Source organism: Pteronotus mesoamericanus, unplaced genomic scaffold (assembly GCF_021234165.1).
Source record: "Pteronotus mesoamericanus isolate MK-2021 breed Mesoamerican mustached bat unplaced genomic scaffold, CSHL_Meso_final contig_25, whole genome shotgun sequence".
In the NCBI taxonomy this organism is placed as follows: Eukaryota; Metazoa; Chordata; class Mammalia; order Chiroptera; family Mormoopidae; genus Pteronotus; species Pteronotus mesoamericanus.
Window position 1 is genome coordinate 20,208,100 of NW_026555105.1, and position 17,904 is coordinate 20,226,003.

At 49.1% G+C, this 17,904-nt stretch overlaps 1 protein-coding gene across 1 annotated transcript; it reads left to right on the forward strand.

Annotated features, from left to right (window-relative positions):
• Window positions 1–12,552: 12,552 nt before the first annotated feature.
• PDRG1 (p53 and DNA damage regulated 1) lies at window positions 12,553–17,622 on the forward strand. Its single transcript, XM_054573444.1, has 5 exons — window positions 12,553–12,708; window positions 14,267–14,342; window positions 15,385–15,459; window positions 16,080–16,160; window positions 16,773–17,622. The coding sequence occupies exons 1-5, from the start codon at window positions 12,622–12,624 to the stop codon at window positions 16,853–16,855; spliced, it is 402 nt and encodes a 133-aa protein (XP_054429419.1). The 5' UTR covers window positions 12,553–12,621; the 3' UTR covers window positions 16,856–17,622.
• The last annotated feature ends 282 nt before the right edge of the window (window positions 17,623–17,904 follow it).

The window sequence follows — 17,904 nt, forward strand, 5'->3', positions numbered from 1 at the left end:
CCATTTGTGAGACAACTTGCCTTTTTCCTCCCATTTTATAGATGAAGAAACTGAATCACAGAGAAGTTAATTCATTTGTTCAGAGTCACACAGTAAGCACTGGAGCCAAATTCAAACCCATAATCTGGCTCCAGAATAGGTTTTCTACCTCCCAAAGAGAGGAGGAGGGTTAAGTAAGAAGGGGAGAAGGGGCGGTCTGGAGACCACCCTGCCTCAGAGTGGCAGAAAAGGGCCGATGAAGGGAGGCGGCTGCCCTGGGTCAGCAAGGAGCAGCCCCCTGCAGCTCTGCAGCCCAGCATCCCGTTTGTGTCCAGGGGTTGTTTGGGTCCCAGCAATGCTCAGGAGGTTGGAGTGCAAGCTGTTGCTCAAGGCTGAAATGGAGGAGGAAAATTAGGGATTAATGGAGTTTTCCAGGCTGGATTCAAGGCTGACCATCTCTGTCCAAGAGCCTGTGTAGACTAGTGGAATTTTGGTGAGTTAGGCTAAAGGGGAGTCTGATTCCCAATGTGATTTAGGCAGGATCTCCCCCTCTCCCCCAACCCTAGGCAGGGAAACTCATCGAGTGCACAGAGCCCTGGACAGAGGGAAGGTCTGACCTGGCTTCCTTATGGCCCTGGGCGAGTTCTTCATGTGCCAGGATCTCTGCCCTCTCACAAGACCTGGATGGGGCCTGACAGAATTAGGTTCTCACTTCTGCCCCCACCCCACCCCATGGAGGGATCCTCTCTACCTCCCATGTCTCTCTACATCCCAGGAATATCCTGTTCAAACAGGCAGTCCAAGACACACTTTTATGTCTGAGATTCCAGAGCCAGAAAACCTAGGTTCAAAACCTACTCGCCCCTTCCTGGCTTCATGACCTTGGGAAAGTCAATTTCTCTTAGCTTCTGGGGGAAAAAAAAAGTAAAATGAAGGGTAGGGGTAACTAGTGCCTTACTCTTAGGGCTGTGGTGAGGTTACTTAATGTTAATTATTAGTTGGGATGATGTCTCCCACAGGAAGCCCTCCTGGATCTCCCACTTAGTTCTGCCCTGCTCTGTATTTGTCAGAAAGTCTCCCTGGTACCCCCACCCCTGCTGTTATGAGATTTTAGTCTTTTCCTTCTCAACATCAACACACTGGCAGTTTATTTATTTTTTAATGTTTTCCTGTTTGGAATTGCCTGGGATCTCCATGAGAGTTGAGACAACTCATTTTTTTTCTGAAAAAGTTTTTAATATTTTTCAAAGATTTTATTTATTTATTTTTAGAGGGGAAAGGAGGGAGAAAGGGAAGGAGAGAAACATCAATGTGAGAAAGGAACATGATTCAGTTGCCCGTTGTATGTGCTCTGCCCAGGGACCAAACCTACAATCAAGGCATGTGCCCCGACCGCGAATTGAACCGGCGACCTTTGCTTTGTGGGGCAGCACTCAACCAACCGAGCCACACCAGTCAGAACCTCTGTAAAGGTTTTATTATTCACAGAAGGAAGGAGGCTTAGTCCTATTGACCACAAGAACGTTACTCAGCTCCTCTACCTTCTCCTTGGTGCAGATGTGTGTCCTCACCCTTTTCTTGATGAACTTGAGTGCCTGCTTGTCTTTGGAGATCTTGAGCAGTGCCCTGGCATGCACTCATACAGGGCGAAGCTGCACACCTCTCAGATCATGTCCTGCACACACTTGGTGCACTTGGTGAGGTGCCCGCAGCACTGGCAGCTGTGTCTCGGCTTGCTCACTCCTTGTTCTCCTTGTAGACCTTATTGAGGTCTGCAGCCACAGGGTAGTATAGAGCCTTGTCTACTGCTCTTCAATGGCTGCTACCAATAATACTAGATGGATTATTTTATTTTATTTTATTTTAGAGAGAGGGGAAGGGAGGGAGAAAAACATTGATGTGTAAGAGATACATAGATTGGTTGCCTCTTGCATGCCCCCAACTGGGGACCTGGCCTACAACCCAGGCATATACCCTGACTGGGAATCGAACCCTCAGTCTTTCGGTTCATAGACCGGTACTCAATCCACTGGGCCACACCAGCCAGAGCGGATTAATTTATTTTCTTCACTAAGAAATCACTGAGCATCCAGTGCAATGCGTGGCACTGAATAAGTATTCTATAAAAATCATTGATTGAATGAATGAATGAATGAATGAATGAGCAACCCTATAAAATAGGCTCTCTTATTCTCCCCATTTTATAAGCAAGGTAACTGCTTTAGACAAGGGCAGTGACTTACGGAATTAACAATCCCTCTTGTGTATCAGGAGCTGCATTAAGAACTTTATTGATATGGCCACATGTTATCGTCACATTTTGGGGGGGTGAAGCAACTGGGACTCAGGGAAGTGTCATTTGCCCAAGGCCATTTGTTAGGAAATAGCAGAGCTGGCATTCAAGAACTCTAGTTCAGGCAACTGGGGGAGGAGACACAGAGGAAGGATTCAATGGGGTATCTAAAGTGTGGGAGTGACCCACCTGTCAGTGGTACTGTAGAGGGGACTCTGCCCTGAGAGTTTGTACTGGTGTGTTCCGAGTGGCCTGAGAGCAGAGATCAGGGATTCAGATTAGGATCAACAAGGAAGTACAGGGATGGCGTTTCAGTGCATGTGTGTTGGGAGGCAGAACAGCTTGGGTAAAGGCTCTGCAATGGGGCTGAGCCTGGCTCATTCAAAGGCCAAGAAGAGGCTGAGTCTGGCAGGTGTGGAGGGATAAGGTGGACCACTGCTGATCGGAACCAGACAGGCCCTTTGAGATCTCATCTAGTTCCCTGAGCTCCTCTCTTATTTTATAGATGGGGACACTGAAGCCCAGAGAGGAGCCCAATATCTAGGAAGCGGCAGACGCAAATCTGGGAGCCTTTCCTTAGTCGCCAGGGGCATGGTCTCTGGGCTTCGTTGGGAATCCCTCTAGGGAACAGCCTTTGTCACATTTTCTCAATTAACTGAGAGCTCAGTCCATGTCTACTGCACCCTCAGCTTGGACCAGATTCTAATGATATTCCTTTTGTTCCTGTGCAAAGAATGCATGAGGTAATTGACACAGCATTGTCTAAGACAGAAAATATTGGGAATGGCCCAAAAACTCATCAGTAGGGTACTGGCTACGTAAATCATGGACTTTCTGACAACAGAACAGCATGTGGCAGCAAAGGAGGCTCTCTATCTCCTACAGAGAGGCCTCCATGGAGAAAAACAAGGGAGAGAGTAGGAGACAAAGCTGAGTGAAAAGGGGGCATATCAATACTTGTATTTGTATGTACATGCACACAGAAACTTTGGAAGTATACATAAGAAAATGAGATTAGTGAAGGGCGCACTGGGCAGGAGGGAAACAAGGATGGGAGGGAGATTTCATTATATGTCTATTTATAATTTGCTTTGGAATCATATGAATGTATTTACCTATTAGTAAAATAATGTAATAATGGGGACAGCTGCTACTCAGCTACTGCTGAATGTTGTCGTCTGGGAATAGGCAGTCGGTATGTCAGATTTTCTAATTATTCAAGAGAAGCCAGAAGTCTGGATTGTATTGTAAAATCTCTTCATTTTTAACCATTGGCTCCACTTTTTTTCTCAAACACTTTTCAGGCCAAGTAAATAGGTCAGTGGGTCAGACTTGGCCTGAAGGCCACCAGTTTTCAGCCTCAGTGCTAATGGTTTCCTGCTCCCCGGGGCTCCGCCCTTACTACGTGGGCAGCTGCAGACAGAAAAGCAACTTTCCTGCTCCTCTCCTGGTACCCCCCAACCCACATCCCTTGAGGCTGTGACATTTGGGGCTTTTAACTCAAGATCTGGAAGGCAGAGAGGGGTTATGAACTCTCAGATAATTTCCTCTCTCGGGGCCCGGCAGGCATCGAGGCCCAGCTGCCTCCTGCTGCCCACCCATCTGTCCCTGGGAGGTGGGGACAGAAGTGGGGCTGGCAGTGACGGGGGTGAAAAGGAGAAGTAGCTCTGAGCCTCAGATCACTGGGCTCTGTTGAGGTTCAGAATCCAAGACCAGAAACCGAGAGATTTCAAGAAAAGGAAAGCAGGGGCCTGGCTGCACCTGCCGGGTGTGTGCTGACAATCCACTGAATTACTGCACAAAATGCCAGAGCCGGAAAGGCCCTAAGGGACTATCTCATTCAACCCCTTTGTTGCACAGATGGGGACACCAACTGCTGCTCCCCATCATGCCGCCCCCGGCAGTGGCCTTGTCACCTTTCTCCTGGACAACTGCACTGCACCAGCCTCTTCACTGAACTCCCTGCAGCCCTTCTTTCCCTTCCTCCTGTTCCATCTCCTCCATTAGCCAGAGGGGCCTTTTTAAAAGAGGAAATTTGATTAGATCCCATGTCTGCTCAGAACCTTCTGGCTACTTCCTACCTCATTTTGAGCCAAAATCCTCAGTGCTGCCTGCAGTCCCTCCCCCTCTCTCCTCTCTGACCTCACCCCCTTCTGCCTTTCCCTTGCTCACTCTGTTCCAGCCACACTGGCTCTCTGCCATTCCTTCAGCACTTCAGCCTTCTCCCGCCCACCTGGCTTTTGTTCCTACAATTCCCCCAGGTATTCAGAGGCTCCATCTTCCTCTTCTCTAAAATTGCCTCTTTCGAAGTGTTTTCCTGATAACTTTCCCTTGACACTCTATCCTATCACCTGCCTTATTATTATTATTTTTTAATCCTCACCCAAGAATACTGTTATTGATTTGAGAGAGAGAGGGAGAGGGGGTACAAGAGGTGGGGGAGAGAGAAACGTCGATCAGTTGCCTCCCGTAAGTGCCCTGACCAGGGATCGGACTCGAGACCGAGGTACATGCTCTGACAAGCAATCAAACACACAACCTTTTGGTGTACAAGACAACACTTCAATCACTGAGCCACCCAGCCAGGGCATTTTTTTTTTTATCCAAAGCATTTATCACTACATGACGTTATAATATGTATTTATTTGTTTCTTCTCTAGAATATGAAACCTGTGAAGGCAGCAGTCATGCCTACATTGTTTACCACTGTGTCCTCAACCCTTAGCAGAGCTTGGCACATGCATACTCAGTCATCCTGAGGCAGCTGTGACATGAAAATGCCCAGGTGCAATTCACGTGAGAGTCAGTCCTGATTCTGCCATTACTGCTTAGGTGACCTTGAGCAAGTCATCTCACCTCTCTGGGCCTCAGTTTCCTCACTTATAAAACAAGGCAGTCACTAAGACATTTTTGATTCAATAATCCTGGATGTCTTCTTTGTTCTGATGTCACTTCCCTATAGAATCTGAAAGTCCTTTACACAAATACAGCTGTATTTATTTATTGAATGGTTAACACATTCACGTGGTTCAAAATTCAAAGGTACAAAGGGACCCCCTTGTCTCTCCTATGCTGCCAACATTGATTTTACAGATGGGTCAAATCACTCATCCTCACTCAAGAGAGGGGAAGTCTTGACACCACGTTTCACCTTTTTTCCAGGAATGAGTTACTCCTGCAAAGTCTGGTAAAGAAGGAGAGGTGACAGGCAGACAGACTGGACCCTTACTCCCTCCAAGGCATAGTTAGGTGAGGGCCTCACTCCATCGTTCAGCAGACCTCTCCCGAGGCATCCTCTGAGGGGCCTGGGCACCCAGAAGGAAGCCCAGGGAGCCCCTGGCCTCAGTGGGCTCCCAGGCTGATAGGAAAGCCCAAACCATGGCAAAAAAAAAAAAAAAGTCTATTCCAAAAGAGGAAAGTGATTGATGCCTGGAGAATAGGAGGACCCAAGTCCCTCTGGAAAATCTGAGATATAGTGACCTTCCTGGGAGGCGAGATCAGGGAAGGAGGGTCTTCTAGAAAGAGGGGCTTTTGGGGAGGAGTAAGCACTCAGTGGGTGGAGAAAGGAAGCCAAGGCTGCTCCAGGTAGAGGGCACAGGCAGAGCGAAGGCAGAGAGTGGGGAAGTCAAGCTGCGTTTGGGAGCTAGGGTTCAACAAAAGGGGAGGAAGATGAGGGGGAGAAGAATTGAACTCATAGACAAGCACCAGGAGACATGTCCCTGCGGGATCATTACAGCAGCACTTCTTATAATCCTGAACGATGGAAAACTACTTAGATGTCCATCCGCCAGAGAATGTTTCAGTAACTGTGAAACTAACAACTGTCACACTGGTAAGCCATAGAAAGATGGATAGTACCTAATGTCGGTGCAGCCGTTCATCACTGGTAGAAGTGTAACTGAATACAGACATTCTGGAGAGGAATGTAGCAGTATTCAGAAAAAACAAGTATGTACATATCCTATGACAAGGAAATAGCACACTAGGGTGTTCAGTGTGGCAGTGTGTATGTTGAGGGGGAGAAAAAGGGAACTCAAGCATGCACAACCAAGGGGGAGGGCAGGTACAATGTGGGGAAAGCAGTTCTGGGTTCTCAGGAACCATCAGGAGCAAGCGACTAAAGGTACACAGAGTATATGGATAGATCAGAGAAACACCAGGATGATAAAATAAACAAACAAACCTGTAGGAAATGCACACCACTTATAGCACAGCAATATTTATGTGTATTAAAAATATATACCCAGTTTGTCAGTATCTACTAAAACTGAACATACCCAGCAACCCCATTCCTACAACAGAAATGCCTAGGTATGTGCGTGTTCCCACAGACACATACACGACTCTTTATATGGCAGTACTTGTAACAGCTCTTAGCTGGAAACCACCAGCTGTCCACCAGTGGCAGACAGTTTAATTGCAATGTAGTCATCCAATAGGTTACTCTACAGCATTGAGAATAAGCGATCTACGCAACAAACATTAATAGAGGTATATCCCAGGAACTAAATGGTGAATGAAAGAAGTCAGGTGCAAATGAGCACATACTGTGTGGTCCCATTTGTATAAAGTTCAAAAACTAGCAAGACCCATGTACAGTGTTAGAAGTCAGGGGAGTGGTCATCCTTGGGGTGGTGGTTGGGAAGACTTAGAGGGGACCTCCTGAGGGGCTGCTGATGTTCTGTTGCTTGATCCAAGTGCTAGTTACATGTGTCCGGTTTTTGAAAGTTCATGAACTGTACACTTACGATTTGTGCCCTCTTCTGTGTGTGCTATACCTTAATAAGACATTTTAAAGTACACAGACACATAAAATAATTACTATGCATTTTGTAAGAAATCCCAAATATTTAAGAACATATGTCAAATACAGTAGAGAGGATTTCAGTGAGGTCAGAATTGAGTGCGGCTGTGGGGAAAAGAAAATAATATAAACAGGAGAAGGTCTTCACAGATTGTCTCATGACCATCTGCTGAGAACTGAAAGGTAGGATTAATTAACCCTCTGTACTTAAGTGCATGAAAAATAAATGTAAAGTTTAATTTAGAAAGTTAGAGAAACAAATGAACTATGGTGCTTATCCTACGGAATATTTTGCAGCTGTCAGAAAATAGGAGACAGATTGAAATATAACAATTATAGATGTCCAAGAGCACACAGGCTGCAGAATGACACATTTGTGTGCAGTGCCCTCCATCCCGCCTTCCTACCCTGCCGCACATGTAATTGTCCTACATCTGTTCTCTAGATTTCTAACTATTTTTTTAAAAAAAACATTTTAAAAAGATTTTATTTATTTACCTTTAGAGAGAAGAGAAAGGAGGGAGAAAGAGGAGAGAAACATCATGTGCAAGAGTCTCGCTTGCCCCCAACAGGGGACCTGGCCCACGACCCAGACATGGACCCCGACTGGGAATCAAACTGGCGATCTCTCAGTTCGCAGGCTGGCACTCAATCCAGAGTCACACCAACCAGGGCCTAACTGTGTCTTTAAAAGAATGTCACTGTTCTGAAAAGACACACCCAAACTGGGCCTCTGGAAGGAACTGAGATGGGGGAGGGGGTATCAAAAAGAAACTTTCTTCTCTGTAATATTTTCTTTTTTTAAATAAGAATCTATTCATGGAATTTAAAATGAATGGATTTAGTATTAAAGGTAGTGGTAAAGACCAGCTCAGGGAGGTCTGGAATGTCCTGGGTTTGTATTCTCTTTCAGGTCATTTAGGATTTTTCAAGTCAAGCCTTGGGACCATCTGCTGCCTGATGAAATTGAAGCGTGGGGAATTGGGAGACAGGTCTCCACCCGGCGTGCCCATCTGGCTGCATGATCTTGGGAGGTCCCATCCCCTTTCCGGGCCTCAATGTCTTCATCTGCCCAATGGGAATCAGGTTTCTGTGTTACCAGGGGATGTGGGAGGATGAAATGAGGGCATGAGGAGAATCCCATGAATATAAGGGATTATTCTCTGGGTCAGGGGAGTCAGGGAGTGGAGGCCTTCCCTCCACCTGCCAAGCCCACAAGGACGCAAAGGAAGTGGAGCTGGGGACCACCCAGGAGAGAACACAGCCCATCTGTGGGACAGGGGCATGCTGTTAGCAGCTGGCCGGGACTGCTCACAGCCCAGAGCCTGTGGGGCAGCCACCCAGGCTGCCGGGAGAAATGGACATGAACTGGCTTCTTGCTGCTCTCAGCCTCAGCGCAGCCACAGCCCCGCCACCTCTCCCAGTCCCTATCATCACCCTCGCACTCCCAACACACATGCGCGCGCACAAGACAGCACCACTTTTGCCCCTTTTAGCCCATTTCATCCCCACAGCCAGAGGGACTTTCACAAAGGAAACCCAGTCACATCTCAGGCTTGCTCAACACCATCCAGTAGATTCGCACTGATCTGAAAACAAAACCCAACTCCCTAACCTTAGCCAACAGGGCCTGGCATGACCTGCCACTCCCGCCCCCACTCCCCACCTCCAGCATGGGGGCTAAGAGCCTGGCACCAGAAAAAAATCTGTCCTGGTTAGAGTTCTGGCCTTTTTCCTCATTCATTCGCCCATTCAAAAAGTTCATTGAGCACCTTAATATAGGCCAGGTACTGCTCTAGGCATTTGGGATACATCAGTAACAAATGAGACAAAGGTCCCTTGCTTCGGGGAGCTTCCTTTATAGCAGAGGGAAGAGAACAATAAATACATTATATAGCATGCAGGAAAGTGACAAGTGTTATTTGAAAAAAAAGAAAAAGTAAACAGAGGAAGTCGATCGGGAGTACTAGAGGGGCAGGGGTTGCATTTTAAAATAGGGTGGTCAGGGTAAGCCTCACTGAGAAAGTGAAATTTAAGCGAAGACTGATAGGAGGTGAGGGATGGGGACACGTAGACATCAGGGGAAAGTGCGGGCAGAGGAAACAGCCAGTGCAAAGTCCCTGAGGTGGGACTGCACCTGATATGTGTGAAGAACAGCCAAGAGGTGAGGAGAGGGGTAAGAGATGCCCCAGAGAGTTAGGGAAGCTCATGTGTGGCCTTATGGGACTCAGTGAGCAGTTTGGCTTTTACTGAGTAAGACGGGAGCGTTGGAGGGTTTTGACCATAAGGGAGTGGGAGAGGCAGAACTGGGAAGCAGAGGTAGCCAGCAGGGCTTGTGGATGTCTGTGGGTGGCTGCTTCAGCCTGATCCCACAGGGGACTCTGGAGTGTAATTATATCTCAGAGTTACCCACCCACAACCATGCCAGCAGCCCAAGCAAGGAAGGTGAGCTTTCAAATCCCTGAAATGATGGGGTACAGCTTGTGGGGAAGGTAAGTCACCCAGGAGGCTCCAGGAGTCTGAGGGCTGTCTTCCCCAAAGAGAGAAGTAGGTGCTGGTCACTTAACCAAGGAAGGCTCACAGACATGGTAAAAAGGGGTCCCAGGGGAACGTGGGAAGTATCACTCTTCTTGGCCCCAATTCCCAAACGCCAAAGCCCCAGCAGCCACATCCTTTTTGGCATGGGCTTAGGGTGGCTAAAGATGGGGGGCATACCCTAGTGTGACCAGGTGGAATTTATCTGATTAGGGAAGACTTAGTAGATATCACTCCCATCCAGGATAGCAGGGGATTCACCCTCTCCAATACCATGTGGCAGTCCCCATACCTTCTGGGATGGGGAACTACTTGTCCTTGAGTTATCTCTGTTCATCTTTGGATACAGTGAATTGTAGAAAGCTCTGCTTCAGGTTTAGTACACTCACTCATTCAGTAAATATCAACTGAGCACCTACTGTGTGCTAGGCGTCATTCTAGGTTCTGGTGACACAGACAATGTCCTTGCCTTGAGGAGCTCCCGACTGAAGAGAGAGATGATTAGAGAAAAAAGATGGTGTGGTAAACGCAATGATGGGGAAGCCCAGAGAGCTGCGAGGGTGATAGGGGACTCTTGACCCGCGGGAGAAATGGGAGATATGTGATAGTCACACTTGTACAAAGATGTGGGGAAAAATTAATCCCAGCTGAGGGAAGAGTATATGCGAAGTCCCTGAGAATCCCCACTGCTACCCCTGGTCCAGCGACCATCCTGTCTTACCTGGGGGATTGCAGCAGTCTCCTCTTCGGTGTCCCATGGAGGGGCAAAGAAGTTAGTCTCTCACTAACTCCTCTCTTTTCCTGGTTGGGGGCCACTCCTGTGGGCATTAACTCGCCCCATTCCTCACTCAGCTAACATCCATGAGCAGAGAGAAGCAGGAAGCCACAGACCTGGACAGCTGTGTCTGCATATGACCTCCAGGGAGGGCTTTGCCAATTTGGGCAGGACACTTCCTTCCCCTTTCTGATCTTATCCCCAACTTTCTGCTTTGCTCATTCAGTCCTGCCCACCTGGTTTTGCTGTTCTCTCAACTTCCAGGGCATTTGCGTTCTGTTCCCTCTGCCTAGAGCTCTCTTCCTCTGGATACCGACATGGCTCACCTCTTCTACTTCTGCTCTCTGCTCCAGTGACACGTCTTCAGAGAAGACCTCCCTGACCAACTTATCTCAAATAGCCCTCACCCCGTCATTTCCTCCCCACCTTGGCCTGCTCTGCTGTTCTCCAGAGTATTTATCATCACTTAATATGATATATGTACGTGTTCATGTATTTATTGTCTGTCTCACCAGACTGGAAGCTCCTGAGGGCAAGGACCATGTCTGGTTTTGTTCATGGCAGACTCCCTAAAACAGGGCCAAGGGAGTCAATAAATACTTGTAAATTGATGGTTCTGAAACAAGAGTCCTTCCAGGTCGGACTGTTTCAAAGTCTTAGATATGACCACCCCAGCGCTTCCAGCAGCAGGGGTAACTTCAAAGGGCCAGTCACAGTCAAGAGGCTGCCAGTTTGGGAGCCTCCCTCAAATCAACCTTTCCTCATCCAGGTCCACCTGGCAGGGATCAGCGGTTGGCCTGGTCCAGCTCTCTTTGGGCCCCATGGAGGAGGAGATGCAGTTCTGGGGTCCACGCCCCAGGGGTGTCTGCTGAGCCATGTTTCTTCTTTGGTAACCATATCCCACTTCCTTCCCAGGGCTTGTGTCTGCATTTCTGAACCAGAAGGTGTTTACACAAAACATCCTGGGTTTGGTGACAAATTCACCCTCAATGAGAAATCCTTAATGAATCTCCTTTTTTCCCCACACCAGGCAGCTGCAGGGAAAATTAGCTCCGCCTCTGGCAGCTGAAGGCAGGCAAAGAGGAGGGTTCTTTTTCTCAGGGTTCAGAGGCAGCCCTGGTATGGAGACCAGAGAGCTTCTAGACCCATGTTTGCTCCTGACTTTCTGTGTAACGAGCCATTGCCCTTCTCCCGGCCTCAGTCTGCAGCTGTGAAATGGGGCATGGGTAAGCCACCCATACAAAGTTTATGAAATTCAAGTAAGGCAAGGGAGGTGAAAGAGCTTGGTTATTAGGAGCGAAAAGGGGACAATAAAAAAACGGACTTGGGGAGGTCAGAGGTCAGTGTTCTAGTTCAGGTCTGCTGTTGACTTTTAAAGTCCTCGCCGCTCTGTGAGCCTTGCTTCTTCCAGCTGTACAATGAGTGGTTTGGGCATGATCTCTAGGGAATCCCCTGGTTTTTCCTTGACTGCCTCTTCTTGGAGGTCCTCCTGGATCCTACAGCCCACAACAGTTTGCTTTCCAGCACTTTCAGAATGTCACTGCTCACTGCCCATGGGTTTCCAGCCCCTTCCTTAGGTCCACTACTCCCCACACTGGGCACAACGTAGGGGCTCAATAAACATTGGGCAAACTGAATTAAAAATTATTCCTGCCTCTTTTGATCCTTCAGAGAGACGATGAGAGATTTTTATTCACTCTCATTTTATAAGTTAGAAACTTAAGGCGTCAGAGGTTAAATATAAGTCACCGTGCCACATGGGCTTCCTTCGTGTTCCTCAAACAGGGAAAGAGTGATTTACGTTTCTCCAGCCCTATCTCTTGTATTATATGCCATAGTATATAATTAATATTTTGGTCATTAATTGTCAGCTTTTCCCACTAGGATAAAGTTTCACGAGGGCAGGGACTTTATTTTGTTCACTGCTTGCGTTCTCAACTCCCCAAAACTGCCTGACATAGCGGGTGCTCAAGAAATGACGTGAAGGGAGAAAGGGAGAGGTTAAAAAGCCGCACTGAGGTCAGTGCTCTCTGGCCCTGCAGGAGGCGCTCTAGCCCTGCCCCCAAAGATAGGCCTCTCGCGTTCAGCTGGCGCGCGTTCGTCGGAGTTAGCTCGCCGCCGGTCCTCTTTTAATTGAGCATGCGCGCCGGAAGCGCTGTCAGAGCGGCGCGTGCGCAGGCGGAGCCGGAGCAGAGCCCGAGCGCAGCTTGTAGTGGGAGCTGGCGGGCGGGCACCATGCTGTCACCGGAGGCGGAGCGGGTGCTGCAGTACCTTGTGGAAGTGGAGGAGCTCGCCGAGGCGGTACTGGCGGACAAGCGGCAGGTAGGAGGCGCGTCCGTGGCGCAGGAACCCGGGTTTAGCGGTTGGGGCCTGTTGGTGAGCCCCGTAGGGAAGCGCGCGGGACCCGGAATCTGGCTCCAGCGCCCGCTGGCAGGGAGTAGACCCGGGGCTGATAGTCTAGCAGCGGTGACGCCAACAAATGGTAATTTGAGGTTACGTGGGCAAGTGCTTGGCAGAGCGCCGCGCTTCATCCATTTGTTCAGCACCTGTTAGGGGAGCGCCCGCTTTGTGCTAGTGACCCCCGTCTCCGTCCTTTATTTGCCCCTTACTGTGCCCTCTGGATCCCTTTGGGCAGTTAACCTGAACCTCTTTTTCAAAATGCAGTTCCCGGGCTCCCTCATTGACCTGGGCTCCGCCACCCCAGTCAAAGTCCTGAGGGGAGAAGAGGCACATTAAAGGGGTCTGAGTGGTGTGTGGTGGCGCAGGGGTGGGGGTGCGGGAGGAACCTGGGACCCTAATCACGGAGGGCTTTGTAGGTCTGAACAGGGAGTTCGGGTCTGGTTCTAATCGAGGTACCAAGTGTTTGAAGGGAGTTCATGGGGGGAGGGGGCGAAAGAAGAGGGAATTGGATTCAAGTTTTAAAAGGATCCCCCAGTCCAGGAGAGGGATGGGCTGGGAACAGGATGCTGGTAATGGAGACAGTGGATGGGTCAGAAATATATTTTGGATATGGGTTTAGTACGTCTTGATGATGGTTACATGTGGTGGGGGGGGGTAGGAGTCATCAAGAGAGATTCATGACTCTTCATCTTCAGTTAGAATGATTGGATGGATGGTTGGTTGGTAGGGTATTTACCGAGAAGGGTGAGACTTGGAGGAAGAGCCTATGAAACGCTGCATCAAGGTGTGTGAGTGATAGTAATAACAGCAGTTAAAGTTTGTGAGTACTTACCATGTGTCAGGTACTGTGTTAATAACTCATTTCGTTCCTGCTCCAGTAACCTATGAGGTAGATACTGTTCATATCTTCACTTTTCGGAGAGGTAAATAGGAAGGTCAAATTGCACAGTTCATAGCAAGCAGCAGGATTCAAACCTGGGTATTCTGACTCCAGAGGCCGGGCTCTAAAGCAGAGTATTATGGTCCCTCCTCAGTTCTTTAATAGCTGTTGTGTCCTTACCACCGTCTCAGTGCCCCACCCTTTCTGTTCCAGCCTAGTATTGTTGGGCCTCTCCTGAGACTAGGTTAGAATCAGCTGGAGGAGCTTGCCCAGGAAGAGGTTTCCACTCCCTGATGATTCTGAAATCCCCTAAAACTTGGGAACTAGCTCTCATGTGGATAATAAAAGGTTATCTGTTTAGTCAACATTTTTCCAGCACCTTTACTGGGGGGAAAACACCTGCAAACACGTGGTTTTTAAGGACCTGGAAACTGAGTGGGGGAAGAAATACATTTACACATCAGTCCATTTTAGGACAGTGGAGGTAACCCAGAGACAATGCCTTGTCTTTGTTAGGTTTTACTAGAGACGGGGGTCTGTTGGGAGGTGACAGGCTGGGACAAGAAGTGCCTGAGTTCCCCGTGCCCCTGTGCTTTTCAGATTGTGGACCTTGACACCAAAAGGAATCAAAACCGAGAGGGCCTGAGGGCCCTGCAGAAGGATCTCAGCCTATCTGGTAAGTCAAGACTTCCTCACTACAGCCCAGGAAGCCTGTTCAGTTTTCCTTCTAAGGCCTTTGCCTTGTCCCTAACAGAGACCAGGCAGGAGGCTGCAGGAGTGTGACATAGCCCTTGGAGATCAGGGAGAAAATGTCATAGGTCTGACACAGGCCTATGGCTCAGGGTTTCTGCTGCTTACCTCCGTGACAGGCTGTGACGGTGTTGGCACTGGGAAAGGGAAGGTGCTGGGGGGAGGCGAGGGGGGCGAAGGCGGAGCGGGTGGGTGGTATACAAACTGTGCGGTTCCTGCCCTTGTGCTCTACAAGTGAGTAGAAAACATCAATACATAATAGAATATCATGAGAAAGCTGAAGAAAGGAATGGGTGTGGGGTAGGTGTTGGAGGAGGGGAGGGGGCTCTTAGAGGCCAAGTGGCTGTGACAGAATAAGCAAGGAGGGAAGGGCATGTGATGAGGCTGGAAAGATGGGCAGAAGCCAGCCCATAGTGAAGGGGAGACATGTCAATTTTGTTTAAAGTGTATTGGAAGGTCTAAAACCTTCCCAGTTGCTTTTCATCTCAGCAGAGTAAAACCCAGAGTCCTGCAAGACCCCACGTATTCCAGACCCTCTGATATTCTCTAACATCATCTATACCCTCCCCCTTACTCATTGTCTTCATCCTTACTGGTCTCGCTGTTCCTAACACCCCAAGCAGATTACTAATCTCTGCTTCAGGACTCACACCCCCACCTTCTTCAAGCCTCTGTCCAGATGTTAATCAGTGAGGTCTTCTCAGGCCACCTGGTGTAAATGACAAGCCCCGTCCCCTACTCTCCTTCCTCCCCTTTACCCTGCATTGTTTCTCTATAGTACTTAGACCTGTCAGGGTCTGACAAATGATATCTTTGCTTGTTTATTTCCCCTCCTCCACCATAACTTAAACTCTATGAGTGTAAGAACTTTGTCTTGTTCTACTGTGTTCTCAGTATCTAAAACAATGTCTAGCAGGTAGTAGGTGCTCAAAAATATTTGTTGAATGAATGAACATTTGCCATTTCAGAAGATGTGATGGTTTGCTTCGGGAACATGTTTATCAAGATGTCTCACCCTCAGACTAAGGAAATGATTGAGAAAGGTAAGGCCTCCTGGGTGTGGATCATTGTGCTTTGTAGCTTTCACTTCTCATAGTGCAGTTTGCCTTCAGGTGCAGTCTGGTAAGGTAAGAAAACCTTATCAATTCACTGTGGCTAATTAGGTTAAACTTAAGCATTCATTTAGCCCATTGATTATTTTAGTTCTTTAGGTTGCGTGTTACCACAATCATGCTTTTCTGAAAACCGCTTGATGGACTTGGGCTTATAATATTCCTTAGCCACCCATTTTCCAACTTTCCATCTTAGGATAGGTGGGTGTAGGCTCTTCGTTTTATTCTAACAGTTGAATTTTCCCTAATCCCACTGTGAGTGGGTGACCTAAAATACTGATGTTGCCTTCCCTACGCACAGGTCAGAGGACTGAGGGTCGGGAATGGTCTGCTCAGCCCGATCCTGGGCTCACTCAGTGGTTGTGGGCAGGTCACGTTGCTTCTCTAGCCTTTGGTTCCTTGCTCAATTGGTCTGTGAAGTCCCCTTTTCCTTCCAGAATGTGAAGAACCCTAGCTCTCAAAGGGGCTAGGGAGAGGCTGGCCTCCCTGACGCCTTTCGGTTGTTCGGTCTGGAGTATAACCTCATCCTGTGTGCCTACTTCATTTTTCAGATCAGGAGCATCTGGATAAAGAAATAGAGAAACTCCGGAAACAACTTAAAGTGAAGGTCAACCGTCTCTTTGAGGCCCAAGGTATTAGCCTGGATAGGGTGGAGTCGGGGGACACAAACAGGAAACCAGGAGGGGACATAACCATCAACACAGGCTTAAGGGCAGGGTTGGGAAGCTCCTCCCAGGTGGGCAGTGGTCTGGACAGCACGTGAGAGGCACTGAAGCCATGGGCAGTGGGCAGTGGTGGTCTCTAGCCATCCCGAGGTGGAATGGACAAGGCAGTTTGTGGGGTCTTCTTCCTGCCACAAGTTCTTTTCCTGGCTCCAGGAATAGCCTGGGGTATCTTACATTTTATGGCAGGGCATGGTGTGGGGACCAGGACAGCCCTGACTCAGAAGCCGAATTTCTAAGGTAAACCTAACCACTCCAGATTGATCACAGGAGCGATAGAAACCTAGCAGTGTCTGGGCAGCAGAGTCGTGATTCTGCAGGTTCTTGGTGACTCAGGAAGGAGTGTCGATGTGCGTTGTTCAGTACATTGCAGATATGAGGCCCTTCCTTCCCTGTCAGACCTCAGTGCCATTGTCTGGCAGTGCACGTGCGCATAAGCTCCCTTCCTGGGCCTGACTCTGGGGCCAGCAGGGTGGACAGCAGGAGGCCTGACCTCACTGATGGGCTGTCTTCTCCCCCTAGGCAAACCGGAGCTGAAGGGTTTTAACCTGAACCCCCTCAACCAGGATGAGCTTAAAGCTCTCAAGATCATCTTGAAAGGATGAAATTCAAGAACCAAGATAGGGGACCTAAGACCAGAATCCCCCCTGGGGTCACGTAGGACCCAGAACTCTCCAACCTTTGAAACCTGCAAGGACGGGATTTACCCTGCAAGGATGGGATCTGCCCTGCAAGGGGACAGGCATCAGGAATCTGGCTGTGGTGCCTCTATGAAGCCTCTTTATCTGTAGCACCTGACTGATCCATGACAGCAGGAGGGAACCCTCAGCCCTCCTGTGTCGGCTGGCCCCGTCCACTGGGGCTGGAAGGACACAAGCCCCATTGACAGGCCCCAGCCACCAGTGGGCGGGGAAGGGCAGCGCCTGTGGGGGTATGAGAACGACTGCGGCAGGCACTTCTCAACAGTGGCCCTGCTGTTTGAATGGGCCTCGGGCAGGGAAGAAGGGAGAGGGGAAGAGTGGGAGCTTCATTCCAGCATTCCTCGCAGAAAGGGAGACGTTTTCAAGCAGCGTATGTAACAGAATTGGAATAAAGCGGGAGGCTCACAGGTGGTTTCTGAATGAAGGACAGAATCTTGATGCTTCGTGGTTAACCACAACTATCTGTGGAGCAGACACACCGTTTCTCCCCACTGGCTCCATTTTGTCCTGTTTCTCCTGCTTGCTTCCAGACAAGAGCCCAGAGTGGGTGCTGCTTTTCAACCCCCGCAGCTGCTCTTTGGTCAGCAAGGCTGTGCAGAGCCCTGCAGCAGAGTTGGGGGAGGGAGGCTGCCTCTTAACCGCTTCATGCACTCAGCACGCCCCCCCCCCCCCCCCCCCCCGCCACCTCCGAAAGCAGGGTCAGCGCCAGCGCCGCTCTGAGTCTCCTTAGTGGTCTTAGATCCTGATGCGAATGCACGGTGAGGGCAATATGGTGTCTTTTCTGTTCATTGAGGGCTCAATAAATGTAACCTAATGAATGAATAGCAGCGTCTAGTCTTTACCTCATTTGGTCCTTAGTTGAGAGCACACTACTCGCTTTAGGTCGGGGATGTCACCTCTGAAGGGGCATTGGTTCCTCGAAATGATCGCGGCATCAGACAGGCAGTAACAAC